This window comes from Furipterus horrens, unplaced genomic scaffold, assembly GCF_987537825.1.
Source record: "Furipterus horrens unplaced genomic scaffold, mFurHor1.1.pri manual_scaffold_10, whole genome shotgun sequence".
Taxonomy (NCBI): domain Eukaryota; kingdom Metazoa; phylum Chordata; class Mammalia; order Chiroptera; family Furipteridae; genus Furipterus; species Furipterus horrens.
Window position 1 is genome coordinate 1,277,519 of NW_028327180.1, and position 23,399 is coordinate 1,300,917.

At 57.8% G+C, this 23,399-nt stretch overlaps 1 protein-coding gene and 1 non-coding gene across 2 annotated transcripts in view; one reads left to right on the forward strand and one right to left on the reverse strand.

The window, feature by feature from the left end:
- Nucleotides 1–11,174: 11,174 nt before the first annotated feature.
- On the forward strand, nucleotides 11,175–11,305 carry LOC149999153 (small nucleolar RNA SNORA24). Its single transcript, XR_016513839.1, has one exon. It is a non-coding gene; the product is annotated as a small nucleolar RNA SNORA24 (small nucleolar RNA).
- A 2,048-nt stretch (nucleotides 11,306–13,353) lies between these two features.
- The window catches only part of PRSS12 (serine protease 12), a 31,655-nt gene continuing 21,609 nt past the window's right edge, over nucleotides 13,354–23,399 (reverse strand). Inside the window, exons 9-13 of the mRNA XM_090288747.1 lie at nucleotides 20,522–20,727; nucleotides 18,442–18,520; nucleotides 17,715–17,837; nucleotides 15,406–15,686; nucleotides 13,354–13,802 (exon numbers count right to left, since the gene is read on the reverse strand). Of these exons, the coding sequence (XP_090144873.1) occupies nucleotides 13,495–13,802; nucleotides 15,406–15,686; nucleotides 17,715–17,837; nucleotides 18,442–18,520; nucleotides 20,522–20,727 (997 nt within the window). The 3' untranslated portion in view covers nucleotides 13,354–13,494. The remainder of the gene's footprint in view (nucleotides 13,803–15,405; nucleotides 15,687–17,714; nucleotides 17,838–18,441; nucleotides 18,521–20,521; nucleotides 20,728–23,399) is intronic.

The following is a 23,399-nucleotide window of genomic DNA, read 5'->3' on the forward strand; positions in this document are numbered from 1 at the left end:
CCGGCCTGAAGGGCCCTGGGGCCAGAGGCCGCCCGCTGACGCACTGACTGCGGGCCACGGGCACCGAGGCCACGTAGCGCAGACAGGACTGTGGGGCCCACGGCGCCAGCAGAGGCAGGTGACGGCCGAGGCCGGAGGTCACCCTCCCACCTGATGTGTGTCACCATCACCACCCTGGGCAGAAAGGGAGAGAAGAATCCTGGACTTGACTGGGTTTTCCTAACAGACTTACAAATTCTGAATGCACTTCCGGCCAAGAGGGAGGCCCAGACAGACACGCTGCGTCTCCCTCCACAACTAAGAAGGAACACAACTACCTCAAAACTAGAGACAGCCAGAAGTTCCAGAAAACTGAGCTGCATGGGTGTCCAACAATCAAAGACATAAAGAAGAAACACTCACCCAGACAGGTGGGAGGGGCGGAGAGGACGCGGTGTGGTGGTGGCAGCAGCGGTGGCAGCGGCAGGCCGAGGGAAAGTACAGTCACACATTTTAAAAAGTCAGGAGGGACACCTGGGAGCACTCCCAGCACCAGACCAGACCACACAGCTCACGGGCCCAGCTCTGGGGAGAATCAAGCCTCATTGCTTCTGACTGTGCAGACCAGTGGGGGTTGGGGCAGAGGAAGAAACTGCCGGTCTCTCAGCAGAGTCCGCTTGTTTAAAGGGCCCCCACGGTCCTAGAACGTCTGCAGACCCTCCCATTCTGGGAACGACGGCCAGGGCAAAGCTAGAGGGGCGCCAGGCCCATACAGAAGTGGGAGAAGTGCCTGGAAAAGGAACGAGTGCTGGGCAAGCAGCATTGTTCCCTCTCGGACCCCTCCCCCACATACAGCACCACAATGTGGTGAAATGGGTCGCCCTGTACTGACGAGTCCCTAAGGCTCCGCCCCTTACAACATAACAGGTGTGACAGCTCTACCTAAGATACAGAGGCAAACACACACACAGGAGCCTGTCAAGATGAGGAGACAGGAAGATGTGGCCCAAAAGAGGGACCAGATCAAGGTTCCAGTGGGAGAACTAAGCGACGAGGAGATAGACAACCTCACAGACCAGAGTTCAAAACACTGGTGATAAAGGTGCTCACATACTTGACAGACATATTTAAGTATAGCAAACACATAAGGGAAGAAGTGAAGGCTATGCTAGATGAAACAAAGGAAAATCCACACAAAACCAATGGTGAAGAGAAGGAAACCAGGGTTCAAATCAATGACTTGGAATATGAGGAAGAAAAAAACAGTCAACCAGTACAGGAGGAGGAAACAAGAATTGGAAAAAATGAGGAGAGGCTTAGGAACCTCTGGGACAACTTTAAACGTGCCAACATCCAAACCACAGGGGTGCCAGAAGGAGAAGAGGAAGAGCAAGAAATCGAAAGCTTATGTGAAAAAAATAATGAAGGAAAACTCTCCAAATTTGGCAAAGGAAATAGACATACAAGTCCAGGAAGCACAGAGAGTCCCAAACAAGCTAGACCCAAAGAGGACCACACCAAGACACATCATCATTAAAATGCCAAAGGTTAAATATAAAGAGAGAATCTTAAAAGCAGCAAGAGAAAAGCAGAGAGTTACCTACAAAAGAGTTTCCGTAAGACTATCAGCTGATTTCTCAGAAGGAACTTTGCAGGCAAGAAGGGACTGGCAAGAAGTATTCAAAGTGATCAAAAGCAAGGACTTACAACCAAGATTACTCTACCCAGCAAAGCTATCATTTAGAATGAAAGGGCAGATAAAGTGCTTCCCTGACAAGATAAAGCTAAAGGAGTTCATCATCACCAAGCCATTATTATATGAAATGTCATAGGGACTTACTTAGGAAAAAGAAGATCAAAACTATGAACACTAAAATGACAACAGACTCACAACTATCAACAACTAATTCTAAAAATAAAAACAAAAACCAAACAAAACAAACAACCAGAACAGGAACAGAATCATAGGTATGGGGATCATCTGGAGGGTTATCAGCTGGGAGGGGGAAGGGGAGAAATGGGGAAATGGTGCAGGGATTAAGAAGCATAATCAGTTGGTACAAAATAGACAGGGGGGAGTTAAGAATAGTAGAGGAAAGGGTGAAGCCAAAGAACTTATATGCAGAACCATGGACATGAACTAAGGGGGGGGGGGTTGCTGGAGGGAAGTGGGATACTTGGGGGAGAGGAGCAAAGGGTGGAAAATTGGGACTACTGTAACAACATAATCAATAAAATATACTTTTAAAAATTCCGAACGCAATGAGACCTATCTTGAATGGAGACTGTTACTGAAAACTCAAGAGAGCTACGTTTCTGCCCGGGCACGCGGCTGATGGAACACAAACCACCATGTAGATATCCTGTCCCCGAGCTTCGTGGGAAAGGGGCCGACAGCCGGGGGCTGGCCCTGCCCACTGAGGAGGGACGGGGCCACCGCGACTCCAGGGCCTGAGCCTGCAGGTCCAGCCCACGGGCACACTTCGACCTTCCTCCCAAACAACCTGTCCCACCGCACGTGGACACAGCCTGCGTCACACCCTTGACAAGGGGCCCTGTGAACCCTTGTCACCCTCCATCGGCAGACCCCACGTTCCTTGCGTCAACAAACCCGGTGGCTGCAGCCTCCATTCCATCAAAAAGCAGCCACTTGTCCCCAGCTCTGTGGAGCTGCCACCTTAGGGGACAGCATCGCCTTCGCCTCAGAGACCTGAGCTCCCGCCCCTGCCCCCTGTCCCCGGCTGTCCATCAGCCGCAGAGCGACCGTCGTGCGGACCGAGTCAGAGCGCTCTGGCCACAGTCACGCACCCTGCCCGGCACCCTCAGTTGGACCCCAGGCCTCAGGTCCTCTCCCGCGTTCTGCAGCAGGTGTCCCGGCCCCTGGCCGGCGCTCTGAGCGCCCCAGAGGGGACAGTCTGCAGATGTCCACACCGCCAGCCCCTGCGGTGTGTTTGGCTCTCTGCTCAGATGTCATCTTTCTAACAAGTCCAGCAGCAACGACCCTCCCCGGCCCCTGCAGTCCTGCGCCCACACCCCGATCTCGTCTCCTCACCTGTAGCCCCTGCGGCGCTATCACTGCTGTATAACCCACCGATTGCCTTCCGTCCGGGCCTCTCCTTGGCCCCTGAGCCCGTCGAACGCCAGTGTTCCTTCATGGATGTGACTCCACGCTGCCGTGCCTGGTCCCTGACCGGCGACGGGGGCTCGGGAAACACCCCTGGGACGAACGGACTGACTTCGCACGAAATAACTGGGGAAGGAAAACCGGCAAAGGATCATTGTTTTAACACAGCGTGTTTTCTGCATTTAAGTGTTTAGTAAGTATACAGTTTTACAGAGCAATAACTTTAATTAACAAAGATATGTATTTCCCCAAGTACGCAAAGACTTACAATTCCATCTTTCTTCTAAATGACAAGAAGCAAATTCAGACGTTAAATAATAACAAATTCCTAATAAAGAATTAAAATGAGCAAAACAGTTTTAAAATGTACAACAGCAGGAAGCCCTAGCCTTCACAGAGCGCTTCCCGTTGACCAGAGGCGTCCTGGAAACCACGAAACAAGGCCACCTGAAGGGGACGCCGCTGGCGTCCGCTTACAGACAAAGGACGCGTGTGGAGACGCTGGGCCGCTCCCCGAGGCCCACGCGGAGCGAAGCGGGGGGCCTGAAAGGTGAGCCCAGGGTCCCGTTCCTCCCCTGCCTGATGCCACTCTTGCTCCTTGCAGCTGAGAGTGTGGACCCCGGGCCAGGCAGGCCCCACCAGCCCCCAGCTCTCTCCTCGGGTCCGTTCCCGCGCGGCTCTGGGCTCAGCGTGCTCATCTGTGAGATGGGGACAGCGATGGCGGTCCTGGTACAACTGTCCTGAGGACGGAAAGTGCTCGAGGGAGTTCCATACCGCTCTCCACAGTGGCCGCACCAGCCTGCGTTCCCGCCGGCAGTGCCCCGGGGTTCCCGTTTCTCCGCCAGCCCTTGTCGTTTGTTGATTTGCTGATGATGCCATTCTGACCGGTGTGAGGTGGTGTCTTGTTGTGGTTTTTATTTTCATCTCTGATGGCTAGTGATGCTGAGCATCCTTTCATGTGCTATGGACCCTCTGTATGTCCTCCTTGGGGAGGTCTGTTAGGGTCCTTTGCCCATTTTTTAATTAGGTTGTCTGTCTTCTTGGCGTTGAGTTCTATGAGTTCTTTATATATTTTGGAGATCAGTCCCCTGTCTGAGGTGTCATTGGCAAAGATGTTTTCCCATATGGTTGGTTCCCTTTTCATCTTACTGATGTTTTCTTTTGATGAGCAGAAACTCTTTAGTTTGCTGTAGTCCCATTTGTTTATTCTTCCCTTTATTTCCCTTGCCTTAGGAGATGTATCCGTGAAGATATTGTTACGTGTGATATCTGAAGTTTTCCTGCCTATGTTTTCCTCTAGGACTTTTATGGTGTCATGACTTACACTTAAGTCTTTTGTCCAGCTTGAATTTATTCTGGTGTGTGGTGTAAACTGATAATTGATAATTGATCATTGATTATACCATAAGAATCCTGAGACCCCAATTCAAAAGAACCTGTGCACCCCTATGTTCATAGCAGCGCTGTTTACAATCGCCAAGTGCTGGAAGCAGCCTCAGTGCCCATCTGTAGATGAGCGGATCACAAACTGTGGTACATTTACACAGTGGAATAATATGCAGAAGAAAGAAAGAAGGAACTCCTGCCATTTGCGACAGCGTGGATGGAACTAGAGAGAATTATGCTCAGTGAAATAAGCCAGGCAAAGAAAGCAAAATACCCTATGATCTCACCTAATACAGGAGACTCATGAACAACATGAACAAATGAGCAAAACAGAGCCAGAGGCGTGGAAACAAGGAGCAGACTGACAGTGACCGGGGCGGGGGGTGCTGAGTAAGAAAAGGGTCTAGTCAAGGACCAGGTATAAATGACCCAGGGACGTGGACAACAGGGTGGGGAGTGACTGAGGGAGAGGGGTGAGCAGGGTGGGGGGAGAACAATTGGAGAAAAAGTAGGACAGCTGTGATAGAAAAAAGCAATGATTTTTTTTAAATGTGCTCGTTTAGGGCAGAAGCCACCTGACAAGCATTAGCTATTATCATGACTGTCGCCACCTGGAGGTGATCGTGACCCACGACTGTCCTTTCCAGACCCCTCCTGTGTCTGCTCCTTTTCTAAAACGTCTGTCTTCAGACCTCCTTGGCCACTACTGCCCTGAATAATGATGAGGGTTTGAATATTCGTATTGCTTTTATGGAACCGACTGAATTTCAGGGCTTTCTTCCAGGATTCTTTTGATGGCTAAGACATATAGTTCATTTACATAAATTATCATACAAACAGAAGGGTTTTAAATCGGAGAAATGTAAAAGTCATTTCTCTGGTTCTAATTCAGCTTGGGTTTCTACATATCTACTTGGAAAGAATTAAGAAATAACTACTAAAACACCTTATGTATTAAATTGGAGTACACTCATATACCATTTGAAGTCTTTCATTGGAGTTTTAAAATAAAAGAATAACACACTTCCAGATTCAGCTCAAGCTTCAGTTTCTCAGTTATACCAGTCCCGTCGGCTCTCTGAGAAGCACACAGAAGTTAGTCAGCACAGCCCTGCTGTCTCGTGAAGAACTGAAACTTCTAACACTGAGCTTCAAGGCAGGGAAAATCTATCCCAATTATAAATACTAACAGGAGTCAGTTCCAAAGTTTTGTCATAAAATTTTCTCTGTGAAATGATTTCCATTATGAAATTTGACATATATTCTCACGAGAGGGGAAAAAACCCTCAATTTAAAACTTTCGGTAAAGACAGACATAAGCGGGACCCAAGATCAAAAACATCTCTCATTTTTGCTTTCACATACTAACTTGTGATTTGTTTTTCCTTCTGAACAATGTGTAGGGTTTCCCAGAACCTTTTTCACTGTTATCATCCCAGCTTCCCGGGGGACAAACACTCACCGAGCCGGACACCCCTGCCCGGGGGTAGACTGGGCAGAAAAATGACATTTCTCCCGCAGAACCAGTGTACTTTGATGCACCCCATGTTCAAAAGCTCCAGCTTACGCACCTCAGATGTCAGGAAGTGACTTAAGTCTCTACTTGACGACTTCAGTATTCTAAAAACCTATACATCAAGTTCTCATATAAAGAAGGTCTGTGGTACTGCAATTTTATTCTTAGAATCTGCATCTGGGGCAAGTTGGTCCTTTCTAGATGAACCTAAGGTTTTCAATATTAACTATGGATACTTATAAAACTGGATCAAAAACCTGGGGTACATTTACACAATGGAATACTATGTAGCAGAAAGAAAGAACTCCTGCCATTTGCGACAACATGGATGGAACTAGAGAGAATTATGCTCAGTGAAATAAGCCAGGCAAAGGAAGAAAAATACCGTATGATCTCACCTAATACAGGAGACTAACGAACACCACAAACAAACGTGCAAAACAGAACCAGAAGCGTGGAAACAAGGAGCAGACTGACAGTGACGGGGGAGGGGGAGGGGGGAGAAGGGGGGTAGGAAGGGGAAGGGTTTTGTCAAGGACCAGGTACAACGGACCCGTGGACACGGACAAGGGGGTAACGCGGTGGGACTGACTGAGGGAGAGGGGTGGGCAGGGTGGGGGCGAGCAAAGGGGGAAAAAGTGGGACACCTGTGATAGAAAAACAATAAATAAAAGATTTTAAAGAAACAAAACTGGAGCCCAGGAGGTAGGTTGGTAGATTCATTACATATGCTGACGTTTTCATGTTATCATGTGCATACTCATTAATAAAACGTCCATGCACAATAACAAATGAATGTATTTAATTTTAAACCTTAGGCTCTTAAACAGATCTAAATGATAAGGTGACACCGCCACCGCGTGGCCGGATGAAAACGGGCCGCTCTAATGTCCATTCCATTGTTTCACGTGAGCACACGCCTCTCTTCCGCTAACGTAGATATTAATAACCTTTATAGATAGTGGGTCAGAGGGATCTTAGATCTGAGTATTAGAGTAAATCAAATAACATTTGTAAATTATATTACAGGGGAAAATAAACACAAGAGCATTTTAGCAAGTGGTCGTTAAGTTTTTACATGACTTTGACGTCTAGTACAAAAGCATAAGGCGGTTTACAGCCCGTTTATGAACCCCTGAAACAGCACTGACACTCTTCCCTTTAACGTAGCGCGTCGCTGTACCAAGTAGTCGGCGACCTTTCTCACAAAGGCACGCAAACCGGCGACCTTTCTCACAAAGGCACGCAAACCGGAGCAGAACCGGCCTCGACAGCAAACGGGCGCACGTCCATGAGCCCCGAGCGCCATCGCGGCGGCGGTGACGGGGAAGCGCGTGGAAGAGTTCAGGGGCCCGGGCGCCCCCCCCTACCCCCACCCCCCGTCCGTCTGCGAGGCCACAGGGGCCCCGCACGCCTCCTGCCTCGCTTCTCAGCAAATACCGGCGCCCCCGCTGCTGAGCGGGGTCTCTTACTGCGGCCCCAGCTCCAGACCCCCTTCCACCGCAGGGCCCCGCTTCCTTCCTCTCACGTGCCCAGTGTCCCCTCCTCGTGCTGCCCGCCCCCCGTCCTGGCCCGCAGCCCCTCGCCCTGCTCCCGCTCAGCGGACGGACCTCCTGTTAGCCGGGAGGGGGGTCACAGACGAGGACACTGGGAGGTCCCCGTGACAGCACCCGGCCCGCCACGCGGTTCCCGCAGGTGAGCTGCGCGCTGGCTCCGGCTCGTGCCCGAGCCCCCGCCCCGCGGCAGCCCAGCGCGTCTCCCCTGCGCCTCGGTTCCTGCATGGCCGTCGGGCCTCTCCCCTCGGGACGCAAATGCGCTGCACGTTCTCCCACGCGCAGGAAGGGTCCACTCAGTGCCCGTCCCTGTCCAGACACCCCCCATCTCTCGTCCTCAAGAGAGGCACCCAAGTCCGGGCTCCGACTCTCCTGCTCACGTTCTCCCGGAACCTGCGCCTCACGGGGTCCCAGACGCCCTCCACGGCCACGGCCAAGGCCACCCCTCAACCCCAGCCCACTGGTACCCAGAGCAGCCGGTCACCCCCCGAGTGTGCAAAGCGCACCTTTCTTGACCCTCAGGAGAGGCTCCCCCCAGGTCCCCCCGGCCCCGCTCAGCCTCGGCGGCTGTTCCTGCTATTTTCCCTGGATGACAAACGTCGCCGTGCCCGGGGCTGGGCCTTCGGTCCCACTTCCTGTCTAAACTGGGGCCCCGGTAAGAGCACACACCGCACGGCCCTGTAAAGCACAGCCCCCGCCCCGGACCCTCCTCGTCCCCCACGCGCTTGCCCCGCAGCACTCCACGGCTTCCCCGCCGTAACTGCACTGAGGGTGACAGGGATTTTGGCAACTTCCTGAGCGAGGGCTCCGCGTCCTTCCCTCCCCTGAACGGTCGCAGGCCAGCAGCGGCCGCAGGGACGTCCTGCAAGCGGGGCGGCGGTCAGACTCCTCGGGCTGCGCCGGGAGCTCGGACAGGACGGGAGGCGAGGCTGCAGGCCGGCACCTGGTCCCTCAGGGCCAGCGCGCCTGGGGGTGGGGCCCCAGCCGGTCTGCGACGCCGCCCACGCCCTCTGCCACCAGGGTGCGGCCCACGGCCCCAGGGGACACCCGGCGCAGGCGCCCAGCTGTGCTCACGGGCGTCTGTCCCCCGGCAGCGCCCCGGGTGGCGGACCAACCCCCACCCTCCCAGTAACTGACCGCCGCCCCGCCCCGGGAACGAGGCTCCGCGGACAAGACCGCTGACTGCCGTTCGCTGCTCGAGCCCGGGCGCCTGAACAGGGCCTGGCGTGGCGTGGGAACGCGGCGGGTATTTATGAACAATGTTTTACAATGTAAGGCGCCAGAATAAAAATTAGGGTGGCGTGCTTGGTTTAACAGGCTGGTGTCCTTGTTGTGTTCTGGGGGCAACAGATTTGGCGAAAAGGGTTAAGAGACATCATTCAATCCATAACTACTAATCAATAAAAAACATTTAAAAAAAAATTAGGGTGGCAAGAAAGGGAAGGGACCGACATGCACCGATGCTGCAGAAGAAAGATGCCCGGGAAACACAAACAGAAGCCCCGGCCGCCGTGGCTCAGTGGACTGAGCGTCGGTGTCGCCGGTTCGATCCCCGGTCAGGGCGCAGGGCTCGGGTGCACGCCAGGTCCCCAACTGGGGGCACAAGGGGAGGCGACCGCACAGCGATGTCTCTCTCCCTCTCCTTCCCCCTAAGAACAAGCAAACAAATAAATAATTTAGGAACCTAGAGGGGTCTTAACAGACGGGGAGGGAGAGCGGGAAATGTAGTCCACGCCACGGGGTAGCGTGAAGGAACACGGGACAGGCGTGCCACGTGCAGCCTGCGGCGGTGCCATCCGGGGCCAGGACCGGGGCTGATCGCCGGTGGGCAGGGCGCGGCAGTGTCCGCGGCCGGTGACGCGCACGGGGAGCGGGGCGTGTCGGGAACCCTCCTCCACAGACGCGCTCAGGGACTGGAAGGCGCGTTAGGGAAGCTGGGCGGCCGCGCGGTGTGACGGTGGCTGTGACGCGGCCCCGGTGGGAACCCTCGGTGCCCTTCACTGACGTCCGAGCACACAGTAGGGCTCCATTTCCCCCCCTTCTCCAGGTGCGGGTGGCCGTGAACTTGCTTCGGTCCGTGAAGCGGGAGGCGGTGACCCTGTAGGGCCAAGTGTGGCCGGGAACCGTGACACCAGGCGAAGGCCCCCTTGGCCGAGTCCCTAGCAGGGACGAGCGCGCGACGAGAGGGAAACCGCGCAGTCGGAAGCCACGCGCGGGCCGCGGCCGCTTTAATTGCCAGCGAATGCCCGCGCCCAGCCTTCGAGGGTGGCGCTCATGTCCTTCCCTCCAGCGGGGCCAGGAGGACGGACTCCCTCCTCGGGGGCGGCTCCTTCTCCGGCTCCGGCGCGAACACACCGGACCGCTCGGGTCGCTGCTCTGCGGGCCGCCGCTGCCACGCCACGAGGACACTCGCGGCCGCACGGCGACGCTCGCTCGGGCTCCCGCGTTTTCCCTGGAAAACAGCCCGCGGGCCACCTCCTCCCTCCGCGCGGCCTCCTGGTGGTGACCGGGCTCTGCCCTGCGACCGCGGGCGGGGCGGCGGGAGCCGGCGGGCGGCTTTCCCTCCCGGACGCTCCTCCACGGAAGCCCTGCCCGCGCCCCGCGCCGCAGACCGGCAGGCGGCGAGCGGGCCCAGCACGGGGCGTGTCCGCGCACGTGGCGAGCCCTGCACACGCGGGTCCCCGCCGCCCCAGGCCGGACGCCGCGGCCCTCCCTCCTGAGGTCACGTTCAGGGCCGCGTGCGAACCCCCGGAGACGCCAGGCCCGGACCCGCTCCTGCGGCAGGGCGGCCGCTGCGCGGACACGGAGGGCGCCTCCGGCACCCAGTCCAGCTCATCCCGCGCGCACCCACGGAGAGGTGGGCACAGGGGCGCCAGCAACCTCCGTCGCCACGGTAACTGCCCTGACATACACTGGAAATACACACTCCCACCCCCTTCCGCCGGCCGCCGCCCGCGACTATCAGCTTCCAGTTCTCGCGAGAACTCTTTGGCTTCCGCCACCCCCTCAACGCGGATGTGCGCATGCGTACGAGTTCGACTCAGACGCCAAGTGAGCTGTCCCCGGAAGGAGGCGGGGCGTGGGGGGAGGTGGAGCAAATCTGGAAGCCGTCAGGAAGGAGGAGGTGGGGCCGGGGCGGGGCCAGGAGGGGCGGGGCGGAGGAGAGGCACCGTAGGCCCCGCCCCTCGCAGTGCGTCAGCGGAATGGCGTCATCCACTCTATAAGAGCGCGTGCGCGGAAGCGGGCGCCCTTTCCCGTCCAGGCAGCACGTGTGCGGGGTCGTCAGGGGGTCCTGCTCTGTGCGCTGAGACGGTGGTGGGCACGGAGCCTTTCCGTGGAGTCAGAATGCAGCGGGCCCGGGAGACCGGCGGCCGCGGAGCGAGGTCCGCTGCGGGAGTCTGTGGGCTGGGAGGCCGGAGCGCGCTCGGGCGCCGCTTGGGTCGTGCGGCCGCCGCCGGGTGCAGCCCCGGGCGCTGAGTCCCAGGCGCGCTCGTGCGCCTCGGACCCGTGAGCAGCCTGCGCCCCGGGCGAGTTGGCGGGCGCGCCACGTGGCCGTGTGGATCCGCCCCAGCGCCGCGGTGAGTGGGGTGGGGTCCCCCGCGCCGCCGCCGTGACCGTCCATGTGTCCTTGGGACCTGTCGGCTGTGGCAGTGTCCCTTCCTAGCCATGGAAGAGCATACTCTTGTTTATTGGCAAAGCTGTCACCATCCCGTTGGTATCAGATTCTGACTTACACAAGAGACATTTCCTCTGTTGCTGATTAAACGCTTGGAGGGTGCGGGGTGTTGCGCAAAGGGCTGTTTTCCCGGTGTTCCCGTGAGGTCGAACCACCTGTTCCGACGTGATGGGAAACCCAAGGTACGTTCCTTTCCATTCGCGTTCCAGAGTTCATCTTAGCGCAGAGGACTTCGAAGGCCGAACGGGCCCGTTCTGCTGCCATTTTGTCTTTGGAATGAGTCATCTGCCAGCGGAAGGGGAAGTGGCCGAGCCACCCCGGGGCCTCGTGAGTCACGGAGCTGTCCTTCTCTTGCAGGGGCCGAGGAATGAGTGACTGAGTGACCCGGCGGGGTCCGCGTAGCTTCCCGCCGGCGCGGGACGGACGCGGTGGCAGATCTCAGCTCCAGGACAGAAGGCAAATGACGTTATGGAAACAAAAGAGCGACCCAGGCCCTCCCAAGGCCGGAACGTTGTCATTTTAAGTGGAGACTAATAAGTGTGTTTCCTTGTTGCAATTGGACAGAATGGCTTTTCTGGGTGTTCCGTGTGCCCTGGCTGGCGAAGGGGCGGGAGGGCAGTTACAGGAGCCAGCGAGCGGACGCCTCCTGCTCTGCTGTCGGGAGCTGGGGGCTGAGCTGGGGGAGGGGCGCCGCCTTTGGGGGTCACTGGCGCAGACGACCGGGTGACCCGAGGGAGACGGCAGGCTCTGCACCACGCAGACCACGAAGGCAGCTGCACGTGGCGAGGGCTGAGCACGTTGTTTACACATGAGCACTGAAGGTTCGTGTCTTGTAAGTCACACAAGTTAGAATAAAGGCATATTCATGAGTGAAAGTTTGACTTCATTAGGGACCGGGCGCCTGAGTGCTGCTTGCCCGGCCCTGGGCTTGAGCCCGGGGGTTCCTCCTGAGCCCGCAGGCAGGTGCCCAGTGCAGTGCGCTCCGCAAGGAAGTCCTTGGACAGTTCCTGTATCAGAATCGTGAGCTTTTAGACAGGACGGTGTCATTCTACCTGGCGCCACGTTGCCGGTCCACAGAGGCGCAAACGGGAAAGCGAAGCACCGGTAGGGTAGCACCAGTTTATTATTACAAAGCCCAGGATTTACAAAGGGGGACACCCAGGAATGGAGAAGGGAATCGGCCCCTCCTAACCCTAAAATTCGCCCTGACCTCTCAGCTGGGTCTTGGCGTCTGTGCCTTGGGTAAACTGCCTGGGGTTTGGGGGTTCAGACCAGCCTGTCTGAATGGGTTACTCGGGTACCCTGGGGGGCACGCCTCTGCTGTGCAGACGGACACTTAGCACTGCCCCCGAGTGTCCTGGAAGGGGACCGTGAGCAGCGAGTCCTCACCCCTTGGGAAATGGCACAGGGAGGGCTCCCCTTCAGGAAGGAGAATTGGGGGAGACAGGACCATTGTCAGCACTGAGACCCACCCTGGGAGTTGGTACTCAAGCCCTTTCAGCAGCTGCCTCGCCTGGGCCCCTCCGGGCCTGTCCCTCTGGGGTTTATCTCAAGTGTGCTGCAGGGGACAGCAGGCTCCCCGGGAATTACAGGTTTGAACCTGTTGCCACCAAGTCGCAGCAGGCGGCGCTCAGGCCCTGGGGCCGAAAAGAGCTGATGCTCCGGAACCAGCCATGTTACCCAGTTATAAACTCAGAATGGGTCAGGGTAACCAGACAGACGTGTTAGCTCATGCGGTGGGTAAGTTAGATTGTTAGTAACACACGAGGCAGCCGGGATAGCTCCTCATAGTTGCCCTTGGAGGGGCTGTGACGAGGGACGTGTCCCAGTCCAGTTCAGGGAACTCCTTTGCCCTGGGCCCTGGGTTTCTCCACTCGACAGGCTGCAGAGATGAGCTGCCTGGTGATCATGTCGAGTACGGGCGCCCAGAACCTGTGCATCGCCGGTTCGATTACGAGGAGTTCTCCCAGGAAAGGGGAAAACACCGCTGCACAGTCAATATACACAGTAACCTCCAGAGTTCTGAGAAGTGGGAGGTGCAAGTGGGAACCGATGTCGAGTCCAGTGAGGCTCACGGGGGGCAGGGACCGTGCCAGTGAAGGGCGGTCAGCATTGCGCGGAGGTGTCCAGGGCGCACTCCCAGGCAGCAGAGGCGCAGTTCCTGACACGGGCCTGTCCCCGTGCGTTGGCACCTCTGGCCAAGCACCCGTGTGGAGGAGGAAGGTTTCCCACAGATTCTTCACGTACTGTTCTCCATGAGTCACAGTTTGGTGACACTTTTTATCCAAGGTACAAAGGCTGACACTTTGGTGTAAACGCCGGGCGAGTCCTTGACTCTGCAGCCGTCCCCCCAGGAGGTCACCCCGTACACCGCCCAGCTGGCTCCCGGTCGCTCGCACACGAGGGGTCCCCCGCTGTCGCCCTGGCAGCTGTCCACGCGGCGGCGTCCCTGGAGGTTCCCAGCGCAGAGCATCCGCCTGGTGAACCGGCCCTTGTAGCGCGCCCCGCAGAGCCGCCGGGGCAGCAGGGCGACAGCCGCCTGCTGCAGGGTCCTGGAGTAGGCGCGCCCTGTCAGACCAGACCTCCGCGTTAGGCGGCCGCCCGCTAGCGCGCCCGAGCACAGAGCTGCGGGCAGCGGTTGCGTGAACACTAACGGCCTAAAACTTTGCCTGGTGTGGCATCAGTGCGGAGTGGGTGGCAGGCCGCGCCCTCAGCCCCAGAGGGACCGGCGGGCATCCGTGCACTTGCCACAGAGAAGGGACACCCACAGCTGGCACGTGTGTGGGAGGCAGGCCCTGAGTTCCGCGTGTTAGAGCCCAGGATGCACTCCTGCTGCTGGGGCATCGGCTCGCCCGTTCCTCTAAGACCCAGCGGCCTCACTGACTTGAGAGTTCATGACATGACAATTACATGTAAGCGTGGAAGGTGGCAGTAACCGTCCTACATAGAAATGGTATTTTCATAAAGACTCAGAAACCAGACAGCCCCACGCAGAAACCGGCTTCAGTTTAACTGCTGCCTGTTCGTGTGCCCCGTGCCCGGGAAACCCGCGCCTCTGCTGAGTGGCTGCAACGGGCCACAGCCGTGTCATAAACCGGAATGCCACCGTCATTCTCTGTCACTGCCGTGCCATAGATGGGAATCCCACTGTCACTCTGTCACTGCTCACTCATCTGGAATAACGCGTCCCTGATCAAACACATTCTGGAAAACCTTCCTTCGCCATTTCTGTTATTTCAGACATGGCGTCCCCAGGAAGGGGACACGGTCCCAACTTGGACATAAACGTACCCCTCCTCAGGCTGGGCCCCCTGGGTCAGCACCCGGCCCAATGCTCGCAACATCCCCCAAGAAGTGTGTCCGTTGCTGACGCAGACTCAGGAGGGCCCCAGTGCCTCCCCGGGACTGTCTGCCACGGAGGCTCTTGCACTGCTATGGGACAGGGAAGTGTGAAGCCCTGACCCCACGGAACTACTGATACTCAGTAACGCCTTGGTGAAGTGACCCTGGCAGAGAGATACATCTGATGCTCCTTGCAAGAGTACAGTTATCAGTGCTAATTATTGTAAGAGAGCAGCCAGCCTGACATTGCTCCTTATTCACTGACCATTTGTGGATCCGGCCCCTCCCCTAGGTGCGCCAGCACTGCGGTCCCGGGGGTGACATGCACGGATCTGTGTGTGTGTGTCGTTGCCTGAGAACACCGCTCTTGCTCGGGGACTCGGAGGTGGGAGGGCCGGGAGGGGGCTGGGTCCCTCCACGTCAGCCTCAGTGGTTCGGCCTTTGTTCTACAGGTAGGAATTCTCCCTAAGATTGAGGTGGATCCCAGGCTCCATGACAGGAAAGCAAACCACCCAACACCACAGCTCTTGGCTGGGGTAGCTGCAGCGAGGTCCCGGCGGAAAGCGTTCTCCACTGCAGACGGCCCGGCCCGAGTCCTGGGGTGGGGCCTTAAACTCCCTGCCTCCGTCTCCTCCCGGTCTGGGGAGCTGGCAGTCTCAACCCCTGAAGCCCTGGGGCAGCAGAGCTCCGGCCGCGTGGCCTGGGTTCTAACACAAACCAACAGCACCCCAGGGTGTCCCCCTCGGCGGGCCCTGCAAACGCTCGCCTGGATCCGGTGAGACCTGACGGCCCGCTGGCCCCCGCCAGAGCCCCGTGCCCTTCCCGTTACCTGTGTCTCCCCATCCCGTGATGTGACAGCTGGAGGCTGTCTTCTGGGGCCTCTCCCTCCAGAGCGGGAGGCAGGCCGGCAGGACGCGGCTGCTGAGGCGGGCGCACCGGCCCCCCGCCCCGTGGAGCCTGACCAGGGCGATGTCGTAGTCGCTGCTGTCCGGGCGGTACGCCGGGTGCGCGACGATCTGCTGGACCCCGATCTCCTCTTCAAACTCCTCGGGCACCAGCGTGTGGTAATCCCCGACCCGAACGGCGTAGGTGCGCGCGCTGGTCCCGTACCTGGGAGGCAGGCAGCCGTGAGCGGCGCGACGGGGCCCCGGCAGACACCGAGCCCACGCTGCGGCCCTGGCCCCTCGGTGGGTCTGACTGTCCCGTCCGCGTCCCTGCCCCCGCACGCTCACGCTCGAAGCTGGTCCCCTCGGAGCCCCTGGACTCGGGCCTCCGGCCCCCTAGTCTCAGGCTGCCTGTGGCTGCCTCTCGCCAGGCGTGCACCCCACACCCACTGCAGACACTCTCTAGCCCTCTCCCCTTTCATCTGCCAGACCCCCCCTCTGGCTGCACCAGCCCCCGCCTGCCAGGCCGCCGGAAGGGGAAGTAACATGTAACACCTCTCATCTCAACTTCTCCCCAGAACACGCAGGCCACCCGCTGGGTCCCAGGCCTGGCCTTGAGAGTGAAGTTAAGACGCTGGCATTGTCCAGGGACCGCCTGTCTCTAAAACATCACCCTCTTCACACCTGCGAGTTACCGAGGCCGTAAGCTTCTAGAACGTTCTAACAGCCCAGCGCAGGGCTCCGGCCGCTCTGCGACATGTGAAGCACGGGCGCTGCAGTGGCGCAGAGAACTCAACGGCGCAGCCAAGGTGACAGGGCGCACAGCCCCCTGCAGGCCCCCGGCACTGACACCGCCTGGGCCCCGGAGGCGCCCGCCGCCCGCCGTGAACCGTCGCCTGTCTGGGACCCTCAGAGGCGCCTACAGAACATCGCCTTCCGGTCCCACTGCAACGTTAAAGTCAGATGTGAGGTTATGTCTCGTCCTGAAACTGTACAAAGTAACAGTCACGGACAAGAACCGGACACCTGGAGTTCTCACTTCACGTGCACGTCCTGTATCCGGGCATCGCTATTCTATCAGAGACCCTCGGGGGCCTAACTCTCGTGCTCAGGGTTCCAGGAACCCCCGAGCACCTCGCCGCTTCCCCACAGGGACGGCTGGATGCCGTCGTGTCTGCAGCAGGGCCCTGGCGGTGACCTCAGTCACGCAGGAAGCAGCCTCTGCCACGGGCGGAGCCCGGCCGGGCGCCTGGGCCACACACGCGAAGGAGGCGGTCGCTGAGCACGCAGTGGCCTGACTAAGAGGGCAGCAACAGCGTGTAAACGGGCCAGCCGAGCGTGCCCCTGAAAACGACCCCCCAGGGCACCCAAGATCAGGTCGAGGCTCTCCACCTCAAGTGGGGCCACTTCCCCACTCCCATGCCTGGAACCCCTGCGTCTGTAACGTCCGGAAGGAGTCCGGAGCAGGAGGGCGGTCTCAGCCGAATCGTCCTGCGTGAGCTCGGACCCGGACGGCATGCCCGGTCTCGGCAGCCCCCTCAGCACGGACGACTGCTGCAGAAGTATTTATCAACGCAGACAAGGGGACGTGAACAGAGGTCCCGGAGACCGAGCGCGAGAACCTGGCAGACGACCCACAACAGCGGGAAAGCACGGATGTTCCGTAAAACGTGCTGGGAAGCCCCCCATAGTGAGAGATGCTGCTGGTCCCGTCCTCACACCGCAGGCCACACGCAGATATGACCCGTGAACAGATTAAAAGTCTCAACATAAAAGGGAACCCCTACTGGCTGGTTTCCTCTGGGCAGCGCCTCTGAACTGGAGGCTTCAGGTCGGACTGAGAAGCTGTTGGACTGACAAGATGTTTGCGGAGCTGAAACCATCGGAGTGCGACCCGACTTTCCAGAAGGCACACAGAAATCAGAAGACCCACGCGCCCAGACCAAAGGAACGGAACTGCTAGAAGGACGCCTCCTCCTCCTCTGCCTTCGTAGTTAGACAGTCGGGGTCCCTGCCAGCTCTCTGGGGACACGCGGCCACCCTCGGACAGGTTCTCGGGGACGCACTAAGGGAGCAGCCTCCCCAAACCCCACCCTCCGTCCCCCTAAACCCGGACTCCGCGGGGCAGCAGGGAGCCTCCTGAGGGCCTCTGGTCCTGCTCCACGCCAGAGCCCACGGTGCCGCCCACAGGGGCGCGGGGAGGGCTGAGCGCGCCGCCGGCTGGGCCCCACGGGCGGCGGGAGGGCACACGTACCTCTTGAAGCAGTGCGCGGCCGTCAGCACCCAGCAGCTGCTCAGGAGCGTGGCCCCGCACAGGAGCCGGCCGTCTCCCCGGGGCGACCGGAGCCGGAGCGACGCCTGCCAAGGCCAGCCACCCCTGCGAGGGAGGAAGCCGCCCGTGCGCCGCATCGGGGGCAGAAGGGCAAAGAGAAGCATCCGTTAGGCAGTGACTTGGGAGGCTGGGGGAGGAGGGGCATAAAAGGGTCTCGTCTGGGGTGAAAGATGCCCCCCCAATTGGGCATGGCCCTCCTCCAGCCCCGCACACGCTGGCGCAGTGCGCGCCCGCCCAGACTTTCCAGGAACACCTGCCCTGGTCACACTGCAGGGGCGCCGTGTGCCCTCCCCCCGCTACGCAGCCTGCACGGGGTTCGGTACAGGCGCCGGTGCCCCGAGCAAAGGCAGCGACACAATGACACTGAACGTGTCCATCCAGATGGCTGTGCTCTGAATTCCGCGAACCCTGCAGCCGCTTCTCTCCCCCTGAGGCCGAGAGTCCGTTCCTGCCGCCCGTCAGCAGACCCCTGCTCGCCCACCCGGGAGGGACGTCGGAGCACGTCGGGCGAGGAGGCACAGTGTGGCCGCGTCTACAGCGGAAACGAACAGCCCGCCCCGTCCCTGCGATCGTGGAAGCCCCGGCTGTGACCCTGTGTGTGTGTCTGTCCGTCACTGGGGCAGGGAGCCTCTCTCCCGGGGACCCTTACCGTAAGGAGTTCTTCCCACCGACGATGCGCTTCTGCCGACTGGGCAGCGGCCGGAGCCCACAGCCGGACGGCGGGGACGCTGGGCGGAACAGGGAGGGGTTACACCCAGATTGCCCCAGGAACGGTCACCGGGCCCCGCTGCTGCCCTCCCTGGCCCCGCGCCTTCCTCTTCCCAGCGTACGACACCGGCCTCGCAGGAAGGACGAGCGGCCCTCTCCTGCCACCGCCTGGGCCTACACCCGCTGGCCAGATGCGCCCTCGGGGGGCCCCACCTCCGTCTCTGCGCAGGGGTCATGGGCTGCTGGGGTCGGACCCTTGCCCACTGGTTAGAGAGCCTGTGCGGGGCTCAGGAACCTTGAACGGGGACAGCGTCGCTTGCTTCCTGCATGCAGCCCACGGGGCGCGGATGCGCACGGGGCAGCGGAGGGAAGCGCGGGTTCTGGGAGCCAGCCCGGCCGCGCAGTGCGATGGGGCCGTGAACGCGTGGGAAGGGCTCACAAAGGCCCGTCCAGAGGCGACTGTACTCAAACTTCCCAAGGGGGCCATTCTGTCAAGAGCACACACCACGAGCTGGGTGAGGCGGTGGTGCCAGCCGGAGCTAAGTGGCTTCAGAAAGCGGATTCGTGCAGCGGGGCTGTGTTCTCCGGTGCACGGAATGGAGGGCAGACACCCCACCTTCCCGCCTGTGCGACAAGCTCAGAGCGGGAGGCGCGCGGCCCCAGCATCACCCGGAGGGCGGGGAAGGCGGCCCCGGAGGAGGGCAGCACTGGGGAGTCCAGGGGGCCCAACGACACCCAGCCAAGAGCATGAGCTCCCCTGACGCCCCCCGTCAGCTCCGTGCACAGCCAGCCACGTCAGGGAGGGACGATGTGACGGGGACACGCAGGGCGGGGCGCAGGGCCAGCGGACAGGAAAGGGAGACCCCGCTGCTACGAAAGTGGAAGGGCAAAATGAAGTCCATGCACCAGAGGACACATCAGATGACCCGTGGCTCAGACCTGAGTCCCCTTCCAGAAGCGTCTAGGTCTCCTGACTCTAAACTGCGGCTGGTCTGAGAGGAAACCTTTTTAGTTGAGGTTTGGTGGCGCTGAAACCCCGGGAAGGCGTCAGAGTGAGTGTTGCTACAGCCGTAGGAAGACGTAAAAACCATTCATAAATAAGGAAGCAATAGATCTATGGCATTTTTAAAAAATAGGTTCACATGGAACTATAGCAAAAGATTTTATAATTATTGAATTTTTGTGTTTTTCTTTTGCTTAAAGAATAATAGAATATATTGTTTATATTAGTTATATTCAAATTGTAACTATAGTTTGAGTTATTAAATGGAACTTAATACGTTAAATTATAAGCAACGCGTAGGAAAGCTGGTTTGTCAAGTCACACTGCTTACATACGTGTAAACACATCTATCTCAAAGCCCGGGGAGTGGTTAAGTGCCTTTCTCTACACTCAGAAGCCCCTCCGATGGGGAAGAGCTGGACTCGCAGCATCAAGGGTGCTTTCTGTCCGGCCTCCGGCAGGTATGAAGAGAGGCTGGAGGGGACGGTTCAAATGCAGAGGCACCTACGGCTCAGAAAACCCGACGGATTGAAACTGAACTCTCCATCGGCACAAAGTGACCGTCCTTCTCAGGAAATACGGCCCGCCTCCTCCTACTTACGCGTGCAAAGCAGGTTTTGTTTCCTAAACACGAAACTCAGCACTTTCAGGGACTCTTCTATTTCAGAATAAAGAATCTATCCCTATGATTCACTAAAAGACTGTTCCTCAATCTCCTTACGTGTGTCAACTTCACAGAGTAAAAGCTACGAAGTCGCTTTCTTTTGTGGGCGTTACAAACACCGTCCCTGGGGCGCGGCGTATCAGGATGAGCAGTGCCTTTCCCTGGCTCACCTTCCTATTTCCATTTCTTCTTTTCGCGACGCAAACATCACCGCCGGCTCCCGCAGGGGCCAACAGCCGGGACAGTTTCCCGACGTCCAGGGCAGGCCCAGGGCAGAAGGGCTCCTGCTGGGGGCTGGTCAGCGCTCCCGCCCGTGCGGGGGCCCAGGGGTGGGGGTGAGGGGTGGGGGCTCACCTCGGTCGCCGTCCCCTGGGGCTGTCCCGCCAGAGTAATCGCAGATCACGCCTGCGTCTTCACTGTGGCGGCAGTTGTGACTCCCGAAGGCGCGCTGGACGCAGCCGGCCAGGGACCCCTCGGCCCCCGTGCACCTCACGTTGTCCAGGTGGATGGGTCCCGTCCCCTCCCCGAAGTAAGCCATGGTCCTCGCTCTGGCGGGGCCCCTGGAAGCACAGCACGGGCACGGCTGAGCGAGTCCCAACACGCGCCTCTTTGCGGCTCCAAAGGGTCCCTGCTGCAAGGCCAGCCCTCGGGAAGCCGGCGACGCACTGGAAACACGCGTAGCTCCGATAGAGCCGTTTAAAGGGAACGTTCTCCTGCTGTGCTTTGTGTGTCACGGTCCTCTTTGCCTGGGATGTATTTCTGTGCAGTGTTAGGAGGGGATCTAGCTTCCTGCTAGGCCCTAAAGTAATTGTCCCAATAACTTCTGCTATTTCAAAGGGCTTTTTTATTTACGCATTTATCAGGCTAAACATGTAGAAAACAAAATTAAGACTCATTCAATAAAACAAAAGGACAATTTCTTAGTAACTTATCAGTCAACTGACAGACTAAACAAACACCATCTTAGACATATCAGCAAGTGGGAAGTAGAGGACATTTTAACTCACAAAAGTGCATGATTAAGTAAAGACATCCTCAGGGATATAGTGGAATCTCATAAAACGTTCTTTGACTTTGAAAAGTAACTCAGGACCGTGCGGGCTGCGGGAAGAGGAGCAGAGATGTCCTGCTGGGCAGAGGCAGCCGGGCTCAGTGGGCACCGGAATGAGACCAGGGCTCTGTCATATGCACCTTCCAACCCGGGGGTCCCGGCTCCTGGCCGGGGGTGAGGGCTTCCCAAGGGACCCATGCGCTTTGCAGGAATCAGTGTTCAGATCCTCAGATTGCACGTGTGTTCTCTCCCTGAACTGGTCTTGCTGAAAACAAGATTAGCTTCTCCTTCAAGATTTCCCTTCCCCACTGCACTTGCTCCGAACCCCACGACAGCTTACTGCGCCGGACGCAAGGGCCTCTGACGCGGCCACAAAACAACTCAATCGAGAGAGCAGGAAAAATGCCTTCGTTAATACACGCACCATAAACCCAAACCTCCAGGCTACTTAAGACGTGGGCGCTTCGGCCAACTTCTAGTTCCTCTGTTTCATAATAACTTGCTGTTTTTCATCAGTGCGCGCTAGAAACCCTAAAACCCAGAGGAGCCTGTCCCAGCAGTTTAATTTCTTTCTCTCGCACACTCCCTGCACACGCATCCACACGCACGTGTGTGCGCACACACATTTTTAAAGCAGAGTATTAGGGTTCTGTGGGGAAAGAATTTAAAGTCCAATTTCAAGGAGGAAAACAAACTATGTAAATTCTGTGAAGGTCAAGGAAGAGCTAGTTTATGTGTTTTTAAATGAGTGAATGACGCTATCAAGTCCCTATGCTGTTGACATTTCATTGGACAGAATTAAAACAGTGATGTAACTTCTCAACTGAAATGTCATAAAAATACACCAGGAATTAAATCCTTTGCAGCCATTTAGAGGAGGAATGAAAGTTAGACATACTCACTTTTCCGTCCCTGCTTACACAGGAAAGGTCCGCCATTCTTTAAATTCTTTGAGGGGCTCCTGCTCTATGAAGTACGCACTTGCAGAAGAATGTCATGTTGAAGTGCATGCTAACGGACTGACACACGGTTCAGCAGGATGGAGTTTCCTCCTGGCTCCTGAGTCTGCCTTAACGAGGTGGCGTGACGTCGGCACGTCCTCCCAGACGTCCGAGAACAGCACGCTCAGCTGCCAGCCCCGTCAGACATTAAGGATGCACCGTGGAGCGCGCCCTCCCCTCTCTGCGGCGCTCAGGCGCGTCTGGGTGAGCGTCCGTCACGCGTCCTGGGTTTTAGTACTCCTCCCTTCCTCCCGTTAAGAAAACGCTTTCTAATGCTATTTTGAGTCTCTGTGCTTCTAAGGACCAACCCTCAGGTTCTGGGGAACAAACCTCCGGAATCACATTAGGAAGGTCCAAGCCCTTGGACAGCTTCAAAGGTTTCTGGGTTGACTTCCACCCACAAACGCTCACTAAAACCTCTAACAACTCGGAGTGCGCACGGGGGAAGGATCCCCTGCTCTAGTCACGGTGTGTTTACAATCATATACGTGCCCTTCCTGTTCCCCCTGGTAGGAAATTATTTAAAAACTCAAGCACACGTAGCCTCAGCAAATATCTGAATGATTCTCATTTCAATACTACTCGAGGGGAAGGTGTGGGTTACGCACTAGAAGATGACCGTCCAGTGTGTCGTAGGGACATTAAACTGCTGACTCACTTCCTAAGAGACTATTTTAAAATACACCTACAAAGTAAACGCTGCTTTCAATGCTTTTTTTGATCGTTGCTACAGAAAAATCATTGAAAGTGGCTACAAACATTCACTTAACCTGGATTGTTTCTCACCCAAGTTCACCACTGAGTCGGACGTATGATAAAACCAGTGATGGTGAGCAAACAGCAGTGCAAATGCAGAAAGGGACAGAGGTGGACGCGCACTGAGCGACGGGCTCGAGAACGTGCCCTCCGTGGGGGCGGCTAGACACCCTGTCCGAGGGCCGCACCGGCCTTCCCCGTCGCCCTGCCGGTGGCTCTGCCAGGCTTCTCGCATCCTGTCGGCAGCAAAACGGCGTCGTGACGGAGGAGATCGCCTCTCGCAGCAACAGCCTCTCACGGCCGGTTTTGCATCAACGAACACACGGGAGTGACGTGTCAGGATAAGAATGTGTGTGTGTGTTTTTCACACGGAGAAGGCACATTGGAAACGTAGTGAGTAGCGGAACCCTAAAACACGTCGCTA